The sequence below is a fragment of the Pseudophryne corroboree genome, chromosome 4, assembly GCF_028390025.1.
Source record: "Pseudophryne corroboree isolate aPseCor3 chromosome 4, aPseCor3.hap2, whole genome shotgun sequence".
Lineage (NCBI taxonomy): Eukaryota > Metazoa > Chordata > Amphibia > Anura > Myobatrachidae > Pseudophryne > Pseudophryne corroboree.
In genome coordinates, this window is record NC_086447.1 from 921,669,925 (window position 1) to 921,696,362 (window position 26,438).

Below are 26,438 nucleotides of genomic sequence, written 5' to 3' on the forward strand. Positions count from 1 at the left end.
AATTATTTAACATCACAACTGCTGGGCAACTCTTCCATCTGTTCTTTCTATAAAGAATTTCTTCTGTATGTTATCTTTAAATCTTGCTCCTTCCAATTCTTTTCTAGAACCCTGACGCTGATCATTATCCAGCAATAGAAAGGACTCTCCTAACGCCGCTTATCGCATCAATAGAAAATCTTCTATTACCGCAATTTACCATACTGGCTGGCAGCGGTGAGTAGACCAGGGTCGGACTGGCCCACAGGGGTACAGGAGAAACCACCGGTGGGCCCCACTGCCTGGGGGCCCCTCCTCCTCCTCTAGTGATCAGGTTCCAGACTGTGTTCTTGAATTATACATTATACATACAAACCTCCCAACTGTCCCGATTTTCGCAGTACAGTCCCGTTTTTTGGGGACTGTCCCGCTGTCCCACCCGCGGGCCGCAGTGTCCCGCGGTGGGGGGGGGGGGGGGGGCAGTTTGGAGTCTCTGACTCTCGCTGCCCTGCTTAGCAGAGCAGCGGTGAATAGACGCTGTGCGCATGCGCACAGCGTCTATTCATTGGAGACAGAGGGAGAGGGGGCATGCCAGCAGCTCACAGAGCGCTGGGCATGCCCCTTCAGTGACGAAATCGGGGCGTGGCTCGCGATCGTGGGTCCTCCGCAAAGCCACGCCCCTCCCCGTAGGCCACACCCCCTTTTCGGGAGCGCGCGCGAAAAGTTGGGAGGTATGTACATATGTTACCTTATACTGCGCAGGACTTTGATGTATTCTCTACAGCGCATTGCCAATATTTATCTTGTACATTATCATGCACGCTCTAGCAGTATTTATATATTTGTCATGGGGCCTATCCCATGCACTCACTAATGGTTAGGTAAACCAATGTAGCAGCTGGCCACACCCCCTCTGGAGACTGGCCACACCCCTAAACATGGGCCCCTACCACTGCATTCCCCCGACACTGGAGTACTAGACACTTTGCCGGTCAGTCCTGATCACCTCTGTGTATATGTAATTGGGGCTGTTGAGACAACCGCTGGGCCCGGGTAAGAAGGAGGTGTTGCCAAATTGGGGAGGTGTGACCACACTACCCACCTGGAAAAAAAATCAATCTAAAAAGTACTGTGAAGCAGTGCAGCCAGGCCCATCCAAAAGACCTGGGTAATTAGTATCCACTATCTCCTCTCTGAGTCCCTTTGCGTGGCCCCGGCCATGGACACCTGGAGATCTGTGTTTAATAGGCCCGAGGGAAAGAGGGCGGTGTAATAAATATAATAGATGGCAAATTTGCCGCATCGCTTGTGCATGTAATATTCCAGGAAGTATAAAAGAAAATTGCATGCAATTAGGTTCCTCCGCAGTATAATTATAGTAGCCCAGTTGGCTGCAGTTTCCCTCCCATTCACAGCCCTGCAATGGGTGTCTTTCCTCCCCTTGTCTTGTGCACATATTTACACTTCTGTGATTCCATAGATTAGCTGTCCCCTCCCAGCACTGCCTGACGTACACCTGCCTCTTAATATATACCTCTCGCTGCCTGTGTCAGGCTGTCAGGGTCTGTCACCCAGAGCAGAGGTAACATGTCTGGAGTCGCAGCAAAACTGTCTAAGGACAGGGCTGTAGCCGAGGGGCTTGGCACCAACAGCAAACCAGTGAAGTTCTGCGATCAGGACTTCGAGGAACTCCGGGCACAATGCCTGTCTTCTAGAGTTCTCTTCAAAGACGACCACTTTCCTGCCTGCGTCTCAACCCTGGGCTACAATGATCTGGGACCCCATTCTCCGAAAACCCAAGGGATTGTATGGAAGAGACCCACGGTAAGGACAGCTCTCTGTCTGTACCCATTCTGCATAACGTAGCTTTCTCTTGTATTTAGCTAGGATGACCATATTATCCCTTTTACCTGGGACGATCCTGGATTACACAGGTTCTGTGGCTGGCTGACTTCAAGCCTACATTTCAGCTGGCTTTAATCCGCCACAGAACCTGTGTAATTCATGAGCGTCCCAGGTAATAGGGATAATATGGTCACTCTAAAAGCTGTAGTACTGCTATTAGCAATACATGAGGGCAAGAGAAAGGGACAATGAGGTGTAGTAGGTATGAGACAAACCTGGTGCGTAATCTCACCAAGGTGGCGCTAATGTCGCAGGTCCCTTATCGCATGTGAGATGTGACAGTGTATTATATAGGATATAATAGATGGCTTACACTCTATGGCAGAGGTTCTCAAACTCGGTCCTCGGGAGCCCACACGGTGCATGTTTTGCAGGTCTCCTCACAGAATCGCAAGTGAAATAATTAGCTCCACCTGTGGACCTTTTAAAATGTGTCAGTGAGTAATTAATACACCTGTGCACCTGCTGGGTTACCTGCAAAACATGCACTGTGTGGGCTCCCGAGGACCGAGTTTGAGAACCTCTGCTCTATGGGCCTAATTCAGATCTGATCGCTGGGCTGCTAATTTTGCTGTCCTGCGATCAGATAGTCGCCGTCTCCAGGGGGAGTGTAAATTCGCTGTGCATGTGTGCGATTCCATGTGTACGCCGAGCTGAAAAAATCTGCAGTCTGTGCGCAGCCCAGGACTTACGCCTCCAGTGCGATGAGAACAGGCTGATCGGGGCCGGAGCCGACGTCACACACCCGCCCAGAAAACGCTTGTGTACGCCTGCGTTTTTCTGGGCACTCCCAGTAAACTCTCAGTTACCACCCACAAACACCCTCTTCCTGTCAATCACCTTGCGAACGCCCGTGCGAACGCAATTTATCGCACCATCCTGTCGCTGGCCGTTGTCCAACGCGTATGCACATTGCGGTGCATACGCATGAACAGTTAGGATCTGAATTACCCCCTATATTCCCTACTACACAGTACACACACACACACACACACACACACACACACTCACACTCACACTCACACACAAACACGGAAATCCTTGCAATTACGAGGAGAACATACAAACACCACACAGATTGTGTCTTGATTGGGAGTTGAGCCGATGACCTCAGGGCTGTGAGGCAGTAATGCTAACCACTATGCCAACCATTTCCATCTTAGTACATCTCTTGCTGTAATGTTATTTGAGTTGTACCAATGTATCTGTCATATTTACAGTGTTTAGGGTAGACAGTATTTCGGAAGAGGAAGTTTGGGTGGTCTCCGGCAGATGCCGTATTTGCCCCCTCACCAGTGAAGGGCCCACCGGGTGAATGCAGTGGTAGAGGCTTGGTTGACAATTTGCAAGTGCATGGTATGGACCCCATGATAAATACATATGCAGTATATAGTATATACTGCAAGTGCATGCATGATTATGTACCAGATTAATGACAGCAATGCACTATAGAGAATACACCTTAGTCCTGTGCAGTATAAGGTAACATATGTATAATGTATACTCCAAGCGCAGAATCTGGAACCTGATCTGTAGAGGAAGGGGTGGGCAAACCGAGACAGTACTGTTCCCCAATGCAGATAGTATAATGTCCTCAAACCCCCCAACGACGGCCAGTCCCCACCTCACCCCACATTTACCTCATTTAAACAGCGTACTTTATTCTTCTCACTGTCTGCCGGATCCTCACATGTGACAGAAAGAGATGAGCGAGTCTGATACCATAGAGTTCCAGCTATGAGGCGGCAGAGGTGTATTATTAAGGTGCCTCCCCTCCCATGCACATAAACCAGTGTAATACACGGTAGAGCTAGGTTACTGTGTTCCCAGACTCCTCTTCCCTGTCATTAATCACTTGGGATGCTTTCATTAAATACAGAATTAACATCAAGGGGCTTATTTATCAATCATGAAGCAGTGAAAATAGTGGAAACGTTGCCCATGGCAACCAGCCAGCTGCTCCGTACAATTGTACAGTCAGGGCCGGTTCTAAGGTTTACCATCCCCGTTCCTGATCCAGACCCCCTCCACCGGCGGCGCCGATCTTCTGCTCTCCTCTCTTCGATCTATGGGAGAGACGTTATTACGTCTCTTCCATAGAACAGCATAGACACTAGAGGTCAATTATGACCCCCTAGTGTCTGTGCCACTATGCTGTGCGGTGCGCGATGACGTCATCGCGCATCGCACAGCAAAGGTCCTCTAGACGAAGGGAAACTAGACCGTAGCGTCTAGTTTCCCTTCATGTAGAGGACCTTTGCTGTGCGGTGCGCGATGACGTCATCGCGCACCGCACAACTAAGGTCCTCTCAATGAAGGGAAACTAGACGCTACGCGTCTGGTTCCCTTCAAAGCGGGGGGCACAGCAGGGCACTGCGGGGGGCACAGTGGCGGTTCTTGCCCTGGTGCGGCGCCCTCCGGATGGCGCCGGCGCCCTCCGGAAGGCGGCGCCCCGGGCAAAAGTACCGCTTGCCCGTGGCAAGAACCACCACTGTGTACAGTATGCAAATTATAAACGTTACTTCAATGCTGATTGGTTGCCATGGGCGCCTTCTCCTCCGGCTCACTTCCCCACACTTTTCACTGCTTCAGGAAGAGACCCCTAAATATAATTCTGCCAGCAACAAATGCAGCAACGGCAGGTTCCGCACGTGTAAGAGCAGAATTAGGTCTCGCCAGTATGTCACATGACGGAAAGCTTTAGATATTGGCGGTGTCTCCTGCTGTCTGGTCGCCAGGCCCTGCAGGAGCCATCTCCATGGTTTTCTACGGGGACAATGAGCAACAAGTTCTTCAACTCTTCGCTTCTCAGAACGTGCTTGTGGTAGCCGCTACCAGGTGTGGATCATCAAATCGACAATGTTTAGGTCGACCACTATAGGTCGACAGTCACTAGGTCGACAGGGTCTGAAGGTCGACAGGGTTTCTAGGTCGACATGTGCTAGGTCGACATGAGTTTTTCATGTTTTTTTGGTTTCGTTTTCTCCGTACAGTGACCGGGAAGCCCAATTAATGCACCGTGTCCCCTCGCTTCGCTCGCCATGCTTCGGGCAAGGTGCCTTGCTTCGCTCAACACAGATTACCGTTCCAATCGTAGTCCACGTGGATCGTTAAGTATGAAAAAGTTCAAAAAAAGAGAAAAAACTTGAAAAACTCATGTCGACCTTTTGACCTGTCGACCTAGAAACCCTGTCGACCTTCAGACCCTGTCGATCTAGTGACGGTCTACCTATAGTGGTCGACCTAAACATTGTCGATCTTCAGACCTGATACCGCCGCTGCCATCTGGTCTCTTCGTGTGAATCCCGGCCAGAAATGGATCCTGAGGTCCCTCTCCTGTGAGCTACAGTCACCATGATACAGATCTCAGCTTAATGACACCAGTGGCGGATCCAGGGGGGGGGCACTCGGGCCCGTGCCCACCCTGTCATTTGTGGCTTCCGTCCCCCGTCTCCTCCCGGCGCCGCACAGGGAGATGACGGGCGCCCGCTGAGATTGTGTTACCAGCGGGCGCCCGTCTCCCTGCACAGCGGCAGCCGGAGGCAGGAGCTCAGTACTGAGCTCTGGCTTCCGGCGCTGTCACTGTGCGGCGTGCGCTATGGGAGAGACGTCAGTCATGACTTCTCTCTCATAGTGTTGACTGAGGAGCGGACACCAACAGGGAGGTGGAGGACTGCAGCGGCCTGGAAGCGGGAACAGGGCTCGGTAAGTATGATGGTTTTTTCTTCCTTAGTGCAGCGGGGGCATCTACTGGGGGCAAACTACGGGGAGACATTACTACTGGGGGGGCATCAACAAGGGGCATTACTACTGGGGGGGCATTATTACTGGGGGGCATTATTACTGGGGGGCATCTACTGGGGGCATTACTACTGGGGGGTCATCTATTGGGGGCATTACTACTGGGGGACATTATTACTGGGGGGGCATCTACTGGGGGGTCATCTATTGGGGGCAAACTCCTAGGGGGCATTACTACTGGGGGCAAACTACTGGAGGACATTATTACTGGGGGGCATCTACTGGGGGCATTACTACTGGGGGGTCATCTATTGGGGGCAAACTCCTAGGGGGCATTACTACTGGGGGCAAACTACTGGAGGACATTATTACTGGGGGGCATCTACTGGGGGACATTATTACTGGGGGCCAACTACAAAGGGGCTAACTACTGGGGGCATACTACAGGAGGGCAATACTACTGGTGGCGTAACTACAGGGGCATTACTACTTAGGGGCTAATCTACAGGGGGGCCAAACTACTGGGGGCATAACTACAGGGGCCAAACTACAATGGGGCAAACTACTGGGGCTAAACTACAAGGGGGGCATAACTACAGGGGATAAACTACAATGGGGCAAACTACTGGGGGCATTACTACTGGGGCTAAACTACAGGGGGGCATTACTACTGGGGGCTAAACTACTGGCAGGCTAAACTAAAGGGGGCGGGGGTAAACTACTGGGGTCATAACTGCAGGGGCATTACCACTGGGGGCATAACTACTAGGGCGCTAAATGACTGGGGGCATTACTACAGGCAACATTACTACTGGGGGCAATACGGGCATTGCATAAGGGGCACCACTACTATGGGGTCTATATTAGGGGCACTACCAGTACAGTGGATATTGCATAATGAGCGCTACAACTGTGGGCGTTGTATAAGAAGCGCCACCTCACATGCACCAAAGCCGCACACAAATGTACTTGCCCCTTCCATGGTGCCCCCCCTATCATTTTCTTCTGGATCCGCCCCTGAATGACACTACCCATGCGTGGCTGTAGGATTGGACAAGGCAGGTGCACGTCCGGCCTTTCTTAGAGACTGTAACCGTCGATGGTAAAATGGTAAATGACCATTGATGGCTGCCAACTATGTAATGGATGACCATAGATGGTTTCCACATCCAATGGTCATCCCATTTCTTTCACTGACTGGCCCGTTGACCAATCAGAACACGGGCGCGGGGCTTAAAGGGCATCACACGGTGGATCTATGCTCCATGTCCTGCCACGTTTAAAAAATAAAAACATTTGGTTATGCCATCGATGGAGGGAAACCATCTCGATGGCAAAAGTATTCTACATCGGCCATAAACCATCACTGATTATGAATCATCGATGGTCGATGGCCATCTCTAGTCTTTCTCATAGCCAGTACGGGTTCTTGTCGGAGTGTCTGTCTCTGTAGTTTGATACATGCTCCTTAGAAAATATTCCTTATTGCCAGGAGCGGATTGGGGACAAAAAGCGACCCTGGAAAAATCTGTACTAGTGGCCCCACATGGGCAGCACCAGAGGTGTAAGGTCTAGCCATGGGCCATGGCAGCAGCACGCTCCCCCCAAGACTTTCCAGATAGTGGGCATGTCCAGCAGCAAGGGGGAAGTTAAAGGGAAATAAAATTACATATTATGAGCACATTATATGATACACCTTCAGAATTTAGGAAACTATATAATTCTTTAGAAAGATATATTTTCTTGCTTATTACACCAACCGCGTATCCCAATCACTATTCACTCAATCTTATATGTCAGCCAAGCAGGCAGACAGAGCATACACTAGATCATCTGCAATCACAGGCTAAGTGGCAAAGTCATTTTCATATATGCAAATTATTTTGCATCTTATTCATTATGTCTATAAAAAGGACCACATGTCCTCAAACAAAACAGGCCCCACGGGTCCGTCGGCCCACCGGGAATCTTCCCTGTAGACCCTATGGCCAATCTGGCTCTGCTTATTGCCTCAATATGCGCGATGAGGAACATTGGCCCAAATGTATTAAGCCTTAAAAAGTCATAACGTGGAGACAGATAGAGAGTGATAAATGACCAGCCTATCAGCTCCTAACTGCCATGTCACAGGCTGTTTGATAAATAGGAGCTGATTGACTGATCATTTATCACTCTCTATCTGTCTCCACTTTATCACTTTTTAAGGCTTTATACATTTGGGCCATTAAGTTTTGAGGGTAGACCGTAATTCTTAATACATATGCGCCCAATTTGCTCCAGGTTATTGCAATTGGAAAATTGGAAATAGTGACACCTTCACTGTGAACCAGTCAGGTTTTTTTATCTGTCATCGAAGAGATTATATTAGTGTACTTCTAGGTACTTCAACCTGTGCTCTGTAAAATAAAAAACAGGAAATGTCAGTTTGGCATATTGCAGACTTTTTATTAGAGATGAGCGCCTGAAATTTTTCGGGTTTTGTGTTTTGGTTTTGGGTTCGGTTCCGCGGCCGTGTTTTGGGTTCGACCGCGTTTTGGCAAAACCTCACCGAATTTTTTTTGTCAGATTCGGGTGTGTTTTGGATTCGGGTGTTTTTTTCAAAAAACCCTAAAAAACAGCTTAAATCATAGAATTTGGGGGTCATTTTGATCCCATATTATTATTAACCTCAAAAACCATAATTTCCACTCATTTTCAGTCTATTCTGAATACCTCACACCTCACAATATTATTTTTAGTCCTAAAATTTGCACAGAGGTCGCTGGATGACTAAGCTAAGCGACCCTAGTGGCCGACACAAACACCTGGCCCATCTAGGAGTGGCACTGCAGTGTCACGCAGGATGGCCCTTCCAAAAAACACTCCCCAAACAGCACATGACGCAAAGAAAAAAAGAGGTGCAATGAGGTAGCTGTGTGACTAAGCTCAGCGACCCAAGTGCCCGACACAAACACCTGGCCCATCTAGGAGTGGCACTGCAGTGTCACGCAGGATGTCCCTTCCAAAAAACCCTCCCCAAACCGCACATGACGCAAAGAAAAAAAGAGGCGCAATGAGGTAGCTGTGTGAGTAAGATTAGCGACCCTAGTGGCCGACACAAACACCGGGCCCATCTAGGAGTGGCACTGCAGTATCACGCAGGATGTCCCTTCCAAAAAACCCTCCCCAAACAGCACACGACGCAAAGAAAAATAAAAGAAAAAAGAGGTGCAAGATGGAATTGTCCTTGGGCCCTCCCACCCACCCTTATGTTGTATAAACAGGACATGCACACTTTAACCAACCCATCATTTCAGTGACAGGGTCTGCCACACGACTGTGACTGATATGACGGGTTGGTTTGGACCCCCACCAAAAAAGAAGCAATTAATCTCTCCTTGCACAAACTGGCTCTACAGAGGCAAGATGTCCACCTCATCATCATCCAACTTAGGTAGAATAAAGCCAGTTTGTGCAAGGGCCTCCAAATTGCCTCTTTTTCCTGCCAGTATAAGTACGGACTGTGTGACGTGCCTACTTGGATGCGGTCACTCATATAATCCTCCACCATTCTTTCAATGTTGAGAGAATCATATGCAGTGACAGTAGACGACATGTCCGTAATCGTTGTCAGGTCCTTCAGTCCGGACCAGATGTCAGCATCAGCAGTCGCTCCAGACTGCCCTGCATCACCGCCAGCGGGTGGGCTCGGAATTCTGAGCCTTTTCCTCGCACCCCCAGTTGCGGGAGAATGTGAAGGAGGAGATGTTGACAGGTCGCGTTCCGCTTGACTTGACAATTTTGTCACCAGCAGGTCTTTGCACCCCAGCAGACTTGTGTCTGCCGGAAAGAGAGATCCAAGGTAGGTTTTAAATCTAGGATCGAGCACGGTGGCCAAAATGTAGTGCTCTGATTTCAACAGATTGACCACCCGTGAATCCTTGTTAAGCGAATTAAGGGCTGCATCCACAAGTCCCACATGCCTAGCGGAATCGCTCCCTTTTAGCTCCTTCTTCAATGCCTCCAGCTTCTTCTGCAAAAGCCTGATGAGGGGAATGACCTGACTCAGGCTGGCAGTGTCTGAACTGACTTCACGTGTGGCAAGTTCAAAGGGCATCAGAACCTTGCACAACGTTGAAATCATTCTCCACTGCACTTGAGACAGGTGCATTCCACCTCCTATATCGTGCTCAATTGTATAGGCTTGAATGGCCTTTTGCTGCTCCTCCAACCTCTGAAGCATATAGAGGGTTGAATTCCACCTCGTTACCACTTCTTGCTTCAGATGATGGCAGGGCAGGTTCAGTAGTTTTTGGTGGTGCTCCAGTCTTCTGTACGTGGTGCCTGTACGCCGAAAGTGTCCCGCAATTCTTCTGGCCACCGACAGCATCTCTTGCACGCCCCTGTCGTTTTTTAAAAAATTCTGCACCACCAAATTCAAGGTATGTGCAAAACATGGGACGTGCCCATATTTAATGCACACACAATATTGCTGGCGTTGTCCGATGCCACAAATCCACAGGAGAGTCCAATTGGGGTAAGCCATTCCGCGATGATCTTCCTCAGTTGCCGTAAGAGGTTTTCAGCTGTGTGCGTATTCTGGAAAGCGGTGATACAAAGCGTAGCCTGCCTAGGAAAGAGTTGGCGTTTGCGAGATGCTGCTACTGGTGCCGCCGCTGCTGTTCTTGCGGCGGGAGTCCATACATCTACCCAGTGGGCTGTCACAGTCATATAGTCCTGACCCTGCCCTGCTCCACTTGTCCACATGTCCGTGGTTAAGTGGACATTGGGTACAACTGCATTTTTTAGGACACTGGTGAGTCTTTTTCTGACGTCCGTGTACATTCTCGGTATCGCCTGCCTACAGAAGTGGAACCTAGATGGTATTTGGTAACGGGGGCACACTGCCTCAATAAATTGTCTAGTTCCCTGTGAACTAACGGCGGATACCGGACGCACGTCTAACACCAACATAGTTGTCAAGGACTCAGTTATCCGCTTTGCAACAGGATGACTGCTGTGATATTTCATCTTCCTCGCAAAGGACTGTTGGACAGTCAATTGCTTACTGGAAGTAGTACAAGTGGGCTTACGACTTCCCCTCTGGGATGACCATCGACTCCCAGCAGCAACAACAGCAGCGCCAGCAGCAGTAGGCGTTACACGCAAGGATGCATCGGAGGAATCCCAGGCAGGAGAGGACTCGTCAGAATTGCCAGTGACATGGCCTGCAGGACTATTGGCATTCCTGGGGAAGGAGGAAATTGACACTGAGGGAGTTGGTGGGGTGGTTTGCGTGAGCTTGGTTACAAGAGGAAGGGATTTACTGGTCAGTGGACTGCTTCCGCTGTCGGCCCAAGTTTTTGAACTTGTCACTGACTTATTATGAATGCGCTGCAGGTGACGTATAAGGGAGGATGTTCCGAGGTGGTTAACATCCTTACCCCTACTTATTACAGCTTGACAAAGGGAACACACGGCTTGACACCTGTTGTCCGCATTTCTGTTGAAATAGTTCCACACCGAAGAGCTGATTTTTTTGGTATTTTCACCAGGCATGTCAACGGCCATATTCCTCCCACGGACAACAGGTGTCTCCCCGGGTGCCTGACTTAAACAAACCACCTCACCATCAGAATCCTCCTGGTCAATTTCCTCCCCAGCGCCAGCAACACCCATATCCTCCTCATCCTGGTGTACTTCAACACTGACATCTTCAATCTGACTATCAGGAACTGGACTGCGGGTGCTCCTTCCAGCACTTGCAGGGGGCGTGCAAATGGTGGAAGGCGCATGCTCTTCACGTCCAGTGTTGGGAAGGTCAGGCATCGCAACCGACACAATTGGACTCTCCTTGTGGATTTGGGATTTCGAAGAACGCACAGTTCTTTGCGGTGCTACTGCTTTTGCCAGCTTGAGTCTTTTCATTTTTCTAGCGAGAGGCTGAGTGCCTCCATCCTCATGTGAAGCTGAACCACTAGCCATGAACATAGGCCAGGGCCTTAGCCGTTCCTTGCCACTCCGTGTGGTAAATGGCATATTGGCAAGTTTACGCTTCTCCTCCGACAATTTTATTTTAGGTTTTGGAGTCCTTTTTTTACTGATATTTGGTGTTTTGGATTTGACATGCTCTGTACTATGACATTGGGCATCGGCCTTGGCAGACGACGTTGCTGGCATTTCATCGTCTCGGCCATGACTAGTGGCAGCAGCTTCAGCACGAGGTGGAAGTGGATCTTGATCTTTCCCTAATTTTGGAACCTCAACATTTTTGTTCTCCATATTTTAATAGGCACAACTAAAAGGCACCTCAGGTAAACAATGGAGATGGATGGATACTAGTATACAATTATGGACGGACTGCCGAGTGCCGACACAGAGGTAGCTACAGCCGTGAACTACCGTACTGTACTGTGTCTGCTGCTAATATAGACTGGTTGATAAAGAGATGTAGTAGTATGTATGTATAAAGAAGAAAGAAAAAAAAACCACGGGTAGGTGGTATACAATTATGGACGGACTGCCGAGTGCCGACACAGAGGTAGCTACAGCCGTGAACTACCGTACTGTACTGTGTCTGCTGCTAATATAGACTGGTTGATAAAGAGATGTAGTAGTATGTATGTATAAAGAAGAAAGAAAAAAAAACCACGGGTAGGTGGTATACAATTATGGACGGACTGCCGAGTGCCGACACAGAGGTAGCTACAGCCGTGAACTACCGTACTGTGTCTGCTGCGACTGGATGATAAATAATGATATAAAAAATATATATATATCACTACTGCAGCCGGACAGGTATATATATTATATAATGACGGACCTGCTGGACACTGTCTGTCAGCAGAATGAGTTTTTTATAGAATAAAAAAAAAAACACCACACAAGTGAAGTCACACGACGAGTGTTTAACTTTTTCAGGCAATCACACAATATAGTATACTACTAACTATACTGGTGGTCAGTGTGGTCAGGTCACTGGTCAGTCACACTGGCAGTGGCACTCCTGCAGCAAAAGTGTGCACTGTTTAATTTTAATATAATATGTACTCCTGGCTCCTGCTATAACCTATAACTGGCACTGCAGTGCTCCCCAGTCTCCCCCACAATTATAAGCTGTGTGAGCTGAGCACAGTCAGATATATATACATAGATGATGCAGCACACTGGGCTGAGCAGTGCACACAGATATGGTATGTGACTGAGTCACTGTGTGTATCGTTTTTTTCAGGCAGAGAACGGATATATTAAATAAAACTGCACTGTCTGGTGGTCACTGTGGTCAGTCACTAGTAAACTCTGCACTCTCTACACTTCTACAGTACTCCTAAGCTCCAGTAAATCAGGTCAATCTCTCTCTCTCTCTCTCTCTCTTCTAATCTAACTGGTGGCACTGGTCACTGGTCACACTATCAGCAGCAAGTAGTACTCCTCCTATATGCTCCCCAAAATTTGTGTCTCTCTCTAGTACTCTAGTCACTCTAAACGGAGAGGACGCCAGCCACGTCCTCTCCCTATCAATCTCAATGCACGTGTGAAAATGGCGGCGACGCGCGGCTCCTTATATAGAATCCGAGTCTCGCGATAGAATCCGAGCCTCGCGAGAATCCGACAGCGTCATGATGACGTTCGGGCGCGCTCGGGTTAACCGAGCAAGGCGGGAAGATCCGAGTCGCTCGGACCCGTGAAAAAAAACATGAAGTTCGGGCGGGTTCGGATTCAGAGAAACCGAACCCGCTCATCTCTACTTTTTATACTGACCAAGTCAGTTTGTCTCCGCGTCTGGCCAGTTCTACACTGAATATAGATACACTGGATTGTGACATGTTCATTGTTCTGCTGACTGTGCACAGGTAATACACAGCGCTGTACTTTCCCTGCCACAGCAGCTATTAGTCACCTAGGGACACGCATTATATAGGGGGAGGAACTACAATAAGGGAATGGTCACAAAACCCAGTTTTTATAAAACAATATTACGCTCTGCAATAACTATTTCATGAACGTAAAGAAATAAATTGTAGCAAGAAAGGTGTAACCATTGCAGAAGCACCCGGGAGTCCATCTGTGCATGTGCAGAAGGCCGCAGGGTGTGCTGGCAGGGATCCGATCGTATCCATCACACAGTGTGTTGTGTTAAGAAGCTCATAGGCTTCTATAGGGAAACCCCAACTATAGCTATAGCTGGCGTTACCCTCCACATTGGTGTCCTGGTGTCAGGGCTTTAATTATACCTCCCAACATCTGGAGGCTGTGACCCGAGACACCATGCGCAGCGAAGCCCCGTGGCGCTGGAAAGGAGGTGTGGCCTAATGGGAAAAGGGCATGGCTTCATGTGAATTACGCAATCGTCAGCCACGCCTCCCATTTCCGTCACAGTGGGGGTAAGGCCTGTGCTCTTTGTGCTGCTGGCCATGCCCCCAGTCCCTCTGCCTCACTGGAATAGACGATGCGCGCATGCACACAGCGTCTATTCACCGCTGCTCTGCTCTGAACTGAGCTAGGGATGGCCATCGGCGTGTTCGCCATCGATGGTGAAACTGTGAGTGGCCATCAATGGTCACTAACTATGCTATGGGAGACCATTGATGGTTTCACTCAGCGATGGCCATCCCTGTTATGTCTGTGAATGACCCGCGGGCCAATCATAGACCGGGGGCGGGGCTTCATGGGTGCTGGGGGCGGAGCTATGCTCAGTGTCCCGCGGGAGGGACAGCGGGACAGACCCCCCCAAAAAAAACGGGACCGTCCCACGACAATCGGGACAGTTGGGAGGTATGCTTTAATACATTTGGAAATGCGGTAACCCCCCCAAAACGTAGTTTTTACTGCATTTCTGCTTTGGCACGTCCCGCCCTTTGTGAGGGTATAGTGAGGAACAGGGCCGGATTAACAATGGGGTGGGTGGAGCTGCAGCCAGGGAATCCTTTTCCCTGCTACAGCAGCTTGCCAGGAACAGTCTACTTTAAAGCACAGTCCCCTCCTGCCAGCAGTGTAGATTTATAGATTGTAGTACTACAGATGAGCCTCACCTCTATTGATTCATTGCCAAGCAGTCAGCCATGCCCACGCTTCTGGGAGCCGCTCTGGGACTCGGGGAGGACTGGGGTGGGGGCGGAGCTACACGGGACTCAGGGGCAGAGCTACATGGGACTTGGGGCAGGTTGCTGCAGTGCTCACATGCATGCTGTAAGAGGTAGAGGAGAAGCTGCTGTACATCCAGGGCCGGCCCAGCCGCGTGTGTGTGTGTGTGTGTGTGTGTGTGTGTGTGTGTGTGTGTCTTCCATGTTAACTTCTATATGTGTGTGTGTGTGTCTTGTTTGTGAACGTCTGCAGGGAGTAGAGTTATAGGCCCTACACACTTGCCGACGTGTGCGGCCAATATGAACAATCTCGTTCAGTAATGAATGAGAAATTGTTCATATCGCTCAGTGTGTAGGCACCATCTTTGCGTTATTTGTGTAAATGTATTTGTAGAGAAGAGGCAGTGAGGACCCACGTGCACAACCCTGAGTACCCATCCCCAGCCTCACCTGCTAAAAGGAAATGATTATGTTGTATCACTTATTCCCTGATGACGGAGTTAATCTGAAAAATCGGAAATACAGGGTGGATTGTGTATTTTTCTGTGCCGCTTTTCTATGCTGAATGTATCATTTTTGCTTTTACATAAGTGTATTTTGTCTGTTGCTACCAATGGGGGTAATTCCAAGTTGATTGCAGCAGGATTTTTGTTAGCAAATGGGCAAAACCATGTGCACTGCAGGGGGGCAGATATAACATGTGCAGAAAGAGTTAGATTTGGGTGAGTTATTTTGTTTCTGTGCAGGGTAAATACTGGCTGCTTTATTTTTACACTGCAAATTAGATTGCAGATTGAACACACCCCACCCAAATCTATTTCTCTCTGCACATGTTAAATCTGCCTCCCCTGCAGTGCACATGGTTTTGCCCATTTGCTAACAAAAATCCTGCTGCGATCAACTTGGAATTACCCCCAATATGTTGCACGTCCCATCTAGACACCATATGGCTCACCATTATCTTCAGGTAACGTGCACCTGGACTTCCTATGCGTCTGCTACCTGTATCTTGTGCAAACATCCCAGCTTTAATGTTTTTTTAATGAGGGGGTTTATAGATCCACACAGGAAACTCACTGACACTATGCACAAAGGGAGCATAGGCGCCAAAATGGCGCTGCGGCGATATAGGGGGGAGGGGTGGCACACGCGACCGCGGGCCAACGGCGGGAAAGGGGGGACGGGGGCAGGTATGCCGTCCTCCTTTTCACACCTGGGGGGACAGGGCAGCCAGTAGGGCAGCAGGGGGGAAGAGGGGGCAGGAAGGGGTTAAAAAGCAGAGGCAGGAGGGGAAGCGGCATTGCTACAGAGGGAGACGGACGGAGATAGATGCGGCCGGGAGAGCAGCAGCGGGAGCAGCATTAAAGAACACGTCACCTCTTTTAAACCAGCGGGTCTGGGTCGCAGCACCTCCAGCTCAGAGCAGCAGCAGCCGTCCATCAGCTCCAAGAGGAAAAGACAGCGGGGAAAGAGCACCAGCAAAGCGCCCAGGAGCGGGACACATCCAGCCAGACGAGGTACCGCAAGCCCCAGGGTAGCGACAGCAGGGTATTATGGAGCCACTGGCAGCAAGGTCAAGCAGAATCAAAAAAGCCCCCAGTCGCTTCAGAGAAGAGGGAGAGGAGAGCATCCGGAAGAAGGGGAACAGAAGAGTGAGGAAGCAGCAGCACTTGCAGCGTGGAGGAGCACAGGCAGAGGGCGCACCCCCTAGTGGTCGGAGGGCGAAAGAGCGGTCCCTGGCAGCCCAAAGCAGAAGAAAAAAAGAGGCATCATACAGACAGAAGGGAGAGCAGCATGGGGAGGAGATCCAAGCACCGGCAGCGTACGACAGCATTCCAGCAGCGGCAGAATCAGACGGGGCGGAGTCAGGCGCAGAGGCGCAGAGCGTCACGGCCCACTCAAGTCAAACTGGCGCGCCACGGATGTCAACTCAACAGAGGGGCAGCGGCATTGCGGCAGCAGCGCTGGGCTCATCCGCGGGCACACCAGCAGAATGGGTACAGCAGGCATCTACGCAGCTATTTAAGGAGCTGGCGCAATTCCCAGCGGCCGCACCAAGGAGATCAAGGGAGCGGGAGTCAGCACATCACGGCAAGGGTGAGAGTCAACGCAGACGACGCGCGGCGAGGGATCACGGTCACCGTCATCACCCAACCCGTTACCTTTCACCCGCGAGAAGCATCCGCCACTACTCAAGGTCGATTGGAAGGGCATCGCCGGCGACGGCCAGCGGCGGCCAAGTGTCGCCAGCAAGGAGCTACCGCACGCAGCACCGGGATTGCCGGGGCTGCAGCTGCGCACGGCGATCAGAGCGGAGGGAGCAGCCTTACCGCGACAGGGAGCAATTTCTTCAGGAGGAATACAGCGGCTCAAGCAGGCGTCATCGCAGCCCACAGCGATCTTGTTTGGGGAGCACGAGGCAGTGGGACCAGGAAGCAAGGGTTTTCATTAGCACAGACTCAACACTGCAAAGGAGCTACCCTAACCGCGGGCAGCAGTTTGGCACGCCGCGGAGAGAGCATCGCGAGAGGCGCGCGAGCAGCCGGGATCAGAGGCAAGGAGGCGAGAGCACGGCCTACGCTTCGTTCGGCGTGGCGCCATCATTTCCAGCGGTTCACGCAGAACATGCCCAGGTGACAGGGTCATCTCCTTGCGCCAAGGTCGGCGCAGGATACGCAGCACCCAGATGGACAGCGACGGGGTCATCTCCTTGCGCCAGGATCGGCACAGGACATGCAGCACCCAGAGGGACAGCGACGGGGTCATCTCCTTGCGCCAGGGTCGGCGCAGGACACGCAGCACCCGTAGAGACAGCGATCGAGGACGCGGCGCTCGGGATCGGTAAGAACAATGTCGACAATAATGACTTGCATAATGTTTGTATGACCCAAAATACTTGTCAGAATGCGCAGAGTATATGCAGCGATTTATGCAACGCAGCAGGGGGGTCGAGTCATAGCAGTTTCCATAGAATGTGTGTTATGCCAGGAAGCGCGCAAGGGGTACAGCGTAGCAGTATTGATGTCGATAAAATGACAGGAGCGCAGAGGGGCGGGGTAGAGGCGCAGTCAGACGCAGATTTGGGGCTAACCCCGGCGGAGTCGGACGAGGACGACGCATGCAGGGTGTTGAGGGAGCAATGGCTGGCAGCAGTTGCGAAGTGGAAGAGTAAGAAGGGCAGCATTCCCGGGGCTGACGCAACCAGGGAAAAAATGGGTGTGGTAGAACATGATAAGGCAACAGCTTTTGTGCAGGGAACCGCAGGCCTAGTATGCGCCTTCGGTTCAGTAGCGGCCCACTTGCCGGCGCTGACTAGGAAGGAAATCGAAAAAGGGGCTTTTATAGATATATGTTCACTGACGGAGGCAGGGCTAAAGGCCAAGGAGGCAGCGAAGCCAAAGGGAGAAAGGCAGTCAGAAAGCTATAAGACAATTGAGCATTGGCTGAGTGGTATGTTTGCCTATACAGCTTGTTATACGGAGGCGTACCCTGAAGCAGCCGCGGGCATGCTGAGGTACACAAACTTCATTTACTCGGTGTATAAGGAACACGGGGGGACGGTATGGAGAAAATATGATGAGCGTTTTAGGGCAAGGGCGGTGGGCGGGAAGCCCATTGATTTCGGCGTCAGGGACGTTGACGAATGGTTGAAAGCCCAGTCGGCAGGGGCCCCAGAAAAGGTCTTAACTACACATAGGCCGTTTGCAGGGAGGCCTAGCGCGCAGAAACCAGATCATAAATGCTGGGCATTTAATGAGATGCGGTGCACTCGCGCGCAGTGCAAATTTAAGCACGCATGTTCAATCTGCGGCGCGAATCACGCAGCCAAAGAGTGCAGCAGACAGAGGGGAAATAACCAGAAAAAGGTACCCGCAGCGGCAGGGCCTAACAAAAGCAATTAGTCCAGTAAACTCGAACAGGATCCTGGCATGGCTGGCCAGGTATCCCAAGAGCCAGGAAGCCAATTTGCTGCGGGCGGGGTTCGGGGACGGGTTTAGGATACCCATAACTAAGGAAGTCGCGCCCTCCGGCAGCTCCAGAAATTTAAAGTCTAGCAGGGAGCAGCCACGAGCGGTGCGGGAAAAAATTATCAAGGAGCTAGCTTTAGGGAGAATGGCAGGGCCTTTCGTAGCCCCCCCAGTGGCGGGGCTAGTTATATCACCGTTGGGGCTGGTCCCCAAGAAAGCACCGGGGAAATTCAGGCTCATTCAGCATTTGTCCTATCCAGAAGGGGCGTCGGTAAACGACGCTTTGGACAGGGACGAATGCTCAGTGCAGTACCAGTCCTTCGACTCGGCTGTCAGGTCGATCCGGACACAGGGGAAGGGGGCCCTGATAGCAAAATTAGACATCGAGTCTGCCTTCAGACTGCTCCCCCTACATCCTGAGAGTTTCAGGCTCATGGGGATAAGCTTTGACGGGTTTTTCTTCATTGACAAATGTTTGCCAATGGGTTGCGCTATTTCGTGCGCATATTTCGAGGCTTTTAGCTCTTTCCTGCAGTGGTGCTGGGAGGAGCGCACGGGGTCAAGAGCTATAGCACACTACCTGGACGATTTCCTGGTGGCAGGGCCTCCAGATTCGACACGGTGCGCCCACCTTCTGAGCGAGCTGCAGGCCATGCTGGAGGAGTTCGGCGTGCCTATCGCAACAGAGAAGACGGAGGGGCCCAAAACGGTCCTATCCTACCTGGGGATAGAGATTGACACAGATAGACAGGAGTGCAGGCTCCCCGAGGAAAAAATACGGAGGCTGGAAAGGGAAATCGGGCTGTGCGTAAAGGCAAAAAAGGTTACGTTGGGCCAGCTGCAATCATTATTGGGAAGCCTCAATTTTGCATGCAGGGTGATCCCAATAGGTAGGATTTTTAAACGGCGGCTCGAGCAAGCCACCGCTGGCGTTGCAAAGAGACATCACTTTGTGCGGATCAACAGGGATTTGAGGGAGGACCTGCGAGTATGGGAGGAATTCCTCCTACATTTCAATGGAGTGCGTATGTGGCCCAAAGTAGTACGGTCCAATCACGCAATGCATCTATTTACGGATGCCGCAGGGGGGACAGGCTTCGGGGCATACTGGCAGGGAGAATGGTGCGCGCAGGTTTGGCCCACATCGTGGGAGGAGGCGGGGCTCACCAAGAACTTGGCGGCCTTGGAGTTGTTCCCAATAGTCGTAGCAGTGACAATATGGGGGGAGAGACTCGCCAACAGGCAGATTCAATTCTGGTGCGATAATATGGGGGTGGTTCAGGCGGTGAACAACCAGAGGGCCTCATCGCCACCAGTCGTCAGGTTGATCAGAAAATTGGTGCTAGCATGCTTGCATCATAATATTACATTCAGGGCGAAACACGTGCCGGGGGAGAAGAATGTGATAGCAGATGCGCTGTCTCGGCAGAACTGGGAAGCTTTTAGGGCAGCTGCGCCAATGGCAAACGCGACTGGCCTAACATGCCCCTCATGTCTCTGGCAGATAGTCAAGCCGAATTAGGCAGGCTGGTGGAGCGGTCGCTGGCGCCAAAGACGTGGAAGGCATACAAGGCTGCCTGGAGATCGTGGCAAGAGTTTCAGGCGGCGGAAGGCACCGGGGGAAAAAATGCGCAGCAGCAGCTGCTGGCTTTCATAGCTAAGCTCAGGCGCGAACAGGCATCCAAGGCCAGGACGAGCGCCATGCTAGCAGGTATCGCGTTTTTCGATAAGTTAGCAGGGAAAAATGACGAAACAAAGTCGTTTACGGTACGTACAATCATGAGGGGCTGGGCCAGGGCAGAGGTTAGGAGGCCAGACGCAAGGGAACCCATTACAATGGAGAGATTGAAGACGCTGCTGGCATGCATCCCATCAGTGTGCAGGGATCAGGGCGAAGCGGCGCTGTTTGGGGCCGCATTCGCGATGGCTTTTAGCGGAGCATTCAGGATTAGCGAGCTTGTAGCGAGATCTAAGCTCACAAACGGCGACGGGCTGCAGTACAAGAACGTCGTCATAACCGAGCAAGCTGTGTTATGCAAAATACAGAAGTCGAAGACTGATCAGGAGGGTAAGGGAAAATGGGTTCAGTTGCGCAAGCACACGGATATTGCGGCATGTCCGGTGGCGGCGGTCAAGGCCTTCCTAGACCACAGGCCACGAGGTGGGGATAATTTTCTCATACACACGGACGGGTCACCACTAACTAAATATCAGTTTACGGCGGTCCTGAAAAAATGCGTAACGGCCAGCGGATGGCAGGCCGATAGGTTTAGCACTCATTCATTCAGAATCGGTGCCGCCACGTCGGCAGCTAGCGAGGGCTGCGCTGGCGAGGAGATCAGAGCGCTGGGCCGGTGGAAATCAGATCGCTATAAAGTTTACGTCAGGCCGGTTACCAGCAATCTAACATCTAATTAAATCTCCCCCCCCCCCCCCCTCCGCAGGGAGCAAAGAGGCGAAGCGCATTTGGATCGTCGGCCATTCCTACATTCACTGGGCGGAAAAGAGGGCCGCCGGCAGGCCCTACGGCAGGCAGCTGGGGCTGGCAAGGAGCGCGGGACGCGTGTTTTGGTTCGGGCGGAGGGGGATGAGGTGGCACAGCCTCAGGGAGGTGTTGCTGGGAGGTGAAAAAACGGCGGGCAGCCCAGACACAATAGTCATTCATTTAGGGGGTAACGATTTGGGGAACACGAAGTCCCTTGACATGGTAAGAAGCATGGGCACTGACCTGGCATGGGCCAAAGCACGTTGGCAGGCAGCGAACATCGTGTGGTCCAGCATCATACCTAGGCTCACATGGCGCGGGGCGCGAAAAGGGGCTGCCATAGAAAGGACCAGGAAAAAGGTGAATGTAGCAGTGAGTAAGTGCGTGAGGGCGATGGGTGGAAAGGTCATCCGTCACCCGGACATCAGTCAGAAGGTAAAGGGCTTGTACAGGGCAGACGGGGTGCATTTGTCGGACGTCGGCATTGACTTGTTCAACAACGCTTTGCAGGAGGCTTTGGAAGTCGAGGTTAGGGAGAATGGCAGGGTGGGGGGGTTTTCGGTAATCGGGCAGACCCCGAAACCTCAGTGGCGGGAGGAAGCGGTGCGCAAGGCAGGTGGAGGACGGGAGCCAGCTGAGGTTGCAGATTCACCGACGGCGACGTGACGCATGCCAGGCTCCAGCTGTCGACGGCGGGCCGACGGCGGCTCACCAGGCCAGAGGAATCTGCGGGGGCTGGCTCACTAGCGGGGGCGTTGCTGAGGGCCTACGGCGTAGGTATGTGGCACGCCCCGTCGTAAATCAATGATCGGCATTGATAGGGTTTTTTGTGCCTTGCCCACCGTTTCTCTGCCCCTACCCTGGAAAAAAGTGTAAGTTGTAAATAAGGTAATGGTTAATAAAGAACTGTGGCCAATGATTCAATCCCAGATCTTGTCTCCGAGTATTATTTCGGTAGGGACGACAGGGGGGTTGGTTAGCAGGGGCGCAGCGGACCACCCTCTCCCCCTTAAGGGAGCATAGGCGCCAAAATGGCGCTGCGGCGATATAGGGGGGAGGGGTGGCACACGCGACCGCGGGCCAACGGCGGGAAAGGGGGGACGGGGGCAGGTATGCCGTCCTCCTTTTCACACCTGGGGGGACAGGGCAGCCAGTAGGGCAGCAGGGGGGAAGAGGGGGCAGGAAGGGGTTAAAAAGCAGAGGCAGGAGGGGAAGCGGCATTGCTACAGAGGGAGACGGACGGAGATCCCACCCACCCACCCCCTGTGTTAGGAACTGTATTGTTTTGTATATGCCTGTCAGCATTTGGAGTGTCTATGTCTGTCAGCATTTTGCGTGTTATATATATATATAAAATAAAAAATAAAATAAATAAATAAATAAGAACTTGGAAAGGAAATGGGACGTTTTTACGAATGCAATTTGTGGTCGACAAAGTCTTGGTTATGCATGTTGTTTTGTCACAGTTGGTAAGAGGACGGCAGGAGGAAGCGGTGCGCAAGGCAGGTGGAGGACGGGAGCCAGCTGAGGTTGCAGATTCACCGACGGCGACGTGACGCATGCCAGGCTCCAGCTGTCGACGGCGGGCCGACGGCGGCTCACCAGGCCAGAGGAATCTGCGGGGGCTGGCTCACTAGCGGGGGCGTTGCTGAGGGCCTACGGCGTAGGTATGTGGCACGCCCCGTCGTAAATCAATGATCGGCATTGATAGGGTTTTTTGTGCCTTGCCCACCGTTTCTCTGCCCCTACCCTGGAAAAAAGTGTAAGTTGTAAATAAGGTAATGGTTAATAAAGAACTGTGGCCAATGATTCAATCCCAGATCTTGTCTCCGAGTATTATTTCGGTAGGGACGACAGGGGGGTTGGTTAGCAGGGGCGCAGCGGACCACCCTCTCCCCCTTATGGGGGACGGAGTACAGACACACCAGTTAGCCTTCCTGTTCAGCCCAGCTTTCCAAAACAAGATAGTGGAAGGCCTTTGTGCTCAGTACAAAATCACCCTTGGGCCCACTGTGGCCCTCAGTTTGAGTAATCGTGCTGAGATTTCTGCCACAGTGCGCAGGTTTGCATAACTAGACGGCGACATTTGTAGGGGAGCAGAGGCGCAGGACAAAGGGCAGATTTGCGTGGGGGCTGTTCTTTGCCCAGGTAGCTGCACCCCCATGTGCTTCGTTTACCAAGCAAGAGGTCCTGGAAACATCAAATGTGACGGCAGATAAGAACCACTTGGCCCATCTAGTCTGCCCCTTTTTATTTTTTTTAACCATATTTTTACCTCAACTCTATTTGATCCTTATTTCTGTGTAAGGAGATCCTTATGTCTATCCCAAGCATGTTTAAATTGCTCTACTGGCTTAGCCTCTACCACCTCTGACGTGAGGCTATTCCACTTGTCCACTACCCTTTATGTGAACTTGTGAAGTAATTTTTCCTCAAATTTCCCCTGAACTGACGACCCCCCTAGTCTCAGTGCATGTCCTCATGTCCTATTGCTTCTCTTCATTTGAAGAATGTTTCCCTCCTGTACCCTGGTAAGACCCTTGGTATATGTGAAAGTTTCTATCATGTCCCCCCTTTCCCTTCTCTGCTCCACACTGTACATATTGAGATTTCTTAGTCTTTCCGGGTATGTTTGGTGATGTAGGCCATGCACCATTTTAGTTGCCCTTCTTTGTACAGTCTCTAGTATATTAAAGTCCTTTTGAAGATTTGGCCTCCAGAACTGAATACAGTATTCTAGATGAGGCCGCACCAATGACCTATACAGTGGCATTATTACTTCTTTCTTCTGCTGCTGCTGATTCCTCTCCCAATGCAGCCAAGCATCTGACTAGCCTTCCTCATTGCCTTGTTACATTGCTTTCCTGCCTTTAAGTCATCTGAAATAGTGACTCCTAGATCCCTTTCCTCCTCAGTAGTTCCCAGTATAGTGCCATTAATACTATATTTATCCTTTATGTCACCTGAAATAATGACTCCTAGATCCCTTTCCTCCTCAGTAGTTTCCAGTATAGTGCCATTAATACTATATTTATCCTTTATGTCACCTGAAATAATGACTCCTAGATCCCTTTCCTCCTCAGTAGTTTCCATTATAGTACCCTTGATACCAGCGCCGTAACTATCTGTGTGCCTGGCACACAGCGCAGTTACCCTGAGGGCGCACGGCCAGCGGCTTGTAATGAGTCAAATTGACTCATTACAAGCCGCCAGTTTTTTGCCGTGCGCCGCGCTGGAGGAGAGCAGCAGCGCCGGAGGCAGAGAAGGAGGAGGAGGGAGGGGGACTGGAGCCGCAGCAGCGCTATGTCATTGGTAGTAAGCGCAGCTGCAGCACTCCCCTCTCCTTCCGTATTGGCTGCCCGGTGCTGCTGTGAATGCTGGGATGCGGTTCCCTCATCCCAGCATTCACAGTGGCGAGCAGCCAATGCGGAAGGAGAGGGGGCTGCTGCAGCGGCGCTACTACCAATGACATAGCGCTGCTGCGGCTCCAGTCCCCCTCCCTCCTCCTCCTTCTCCCCTGCGGCTGCCCGTGATCTCTGCCAGCACGAGGAGCCTGACTGCCAGCGGGAGAGACGGTAAGTATATATCTATCTCTCTCTTTCTCTTTCTCTTTCTCTCTCTCTCTCTCTCTCTCTCTCTTCTGTCGTAATGTGTAAAAAGGGGGACGCTGTCTGCTGTAATGTGTAAAAAGGGGCTCTACCTGGTGTAGTGGTGCTACTGTGCAGCGTAATTTGAATAATGGAGACTACTGTGCACCGTGGTATTATTTTGTGGCCACGCACCCTCCCCATGAAGCCACGCCCCTATATATTTTTTGCACGCCCGTGGCGCGCACTACCCTTATCTTGTATGGGGGGGGGGGGGGGGTGTGTGCCAATGCCGTTTCTTGCACACAGAGCTAAAATGCCTAGTTACGGCACCGCTTGATACTATATTTAGCCTTTGGATTTTTGAGACCCAAGTGCATGATTTAGCATTTTTTGGCATTAACCTGTAATTGCCACACTCTTGACCATTTCTCTAGTCTACCTAGATCCTCAATCATTTGTTTTACCCCTCCTGGTGTGTCTACCCTGTTGCATACCTTTGTGTCATCTGCAAGAAAGCATACTTTCCCTTTAATGCCATTTGCAATGTCACCAATAAATATATTATAAAGCACTGGTCCAAGTACAGATCCCTGAATACTCCACTGGTAACATTTCCCTCCTGTGTCCGCACTCCATTTACTACAACTCTCTGTTTCCTATCCTGCAACCAAGATCTTATCCATTCAACAATCTTAGGGGTAAATTTACTAAAGCCTCTAAAAATGAAAAGTGTCAATGTTTCCTATAGCAACCAATCAGATTCTGTCTATCATTTATTTTCTAACATGCAACAGAGAAATGATAGGGCAACAGTACCACTTTTCAATTTTAGAGGCTTTAGAGGTCTATTTATCACCATCCACATCTGATGATGCAGATGACAGGTGATAAACTAGACCAATCTCGCACTGCGATAATTGAGTACATCACACGGATGTATCAATTATCGCATGCAGGGACAGAGATTGCGGGCAAGCACTGTCCCTGCGATGCCTCTCCGCAGATCCATCGGGGTATTTTTCGTAAAAATACCCCGATGTCCTGCTGCACATATGTCGCTACCGCCGCCGCCGTCGCTACTACCCCCGTGCCGCAAAAGCCCCCCCCCCTGGATTTTATACTTACCATTCGCAGGAGCTGGTGTCTACTGCTCCAGGAGTCTGCTGGGCGCCGGGTCCTTCTTCTGCGCTGTGACCCCCGGTGCTCTAAAGTGAGCTGCCATTTTGCAGCGTCGCTTTACTGAAACTGGGTCACAGTGCAGCATATGGGGGACCCGGCGCCCAGCAGCACTCACCGAAGCAGCGGACACCGGCTCCCTGGACTGGTATGTGTTTTTTTTTTGTGTTTTATACTGTGATCAGCTTGTGTGTCCATCGGCACACATAGCTGATCACTCTGCCGGGTCCCCACACAGCTTTCTCTGCCAGGGGGCAGAGAAACCTGGGCAAAGGGTGTACATTGCAGTGCTGCCCTGTGATCTCGCCACATCGCATTTCCCATTATAAGTATAGGGGAATGCGATGTGGATTACTAAAAAAATGTCAATTAAAGGGTTTGGAGCAGTTTTTCATGAAAACTGCTCCAAATGCCCTTTAATACATTCAGGTGATACTAAAATAATGTGAAAACAGAAAACACCCCTTTTCACATTATTTTAGTCAAAATAATGGTAATAAATAGGCCCCTTAGTAAATTTACCCCTTAGGAT

The 26,438-nt window shown here is 51.1% G+C and overlaps 1 protein-coding gene across 1 annotated transcript in view; it reads left to right on the top strand.

The window, feature by feature from the left end:
• The first annotated feature begins 988 nt into the window (after positions 1-988).
• The window catches only part of LOC134910697 (calpain-8-like), a 136,490-nt gene continuing 111,040 nt past the window's right edge, over positions 989-26,438 (top strand). The window contains exon 1 of the mRNA XM_063919019.1: positions 989-1,803. Within this exon, the coding sequence (XP_063775089.1) occupies positions 1,567-1,803 (237 nt within the window). The 5' untranslated portion in view covers positions 989-1,566. The remainder of the gene's footprint in view (positions 1,804-26,438) is intronic.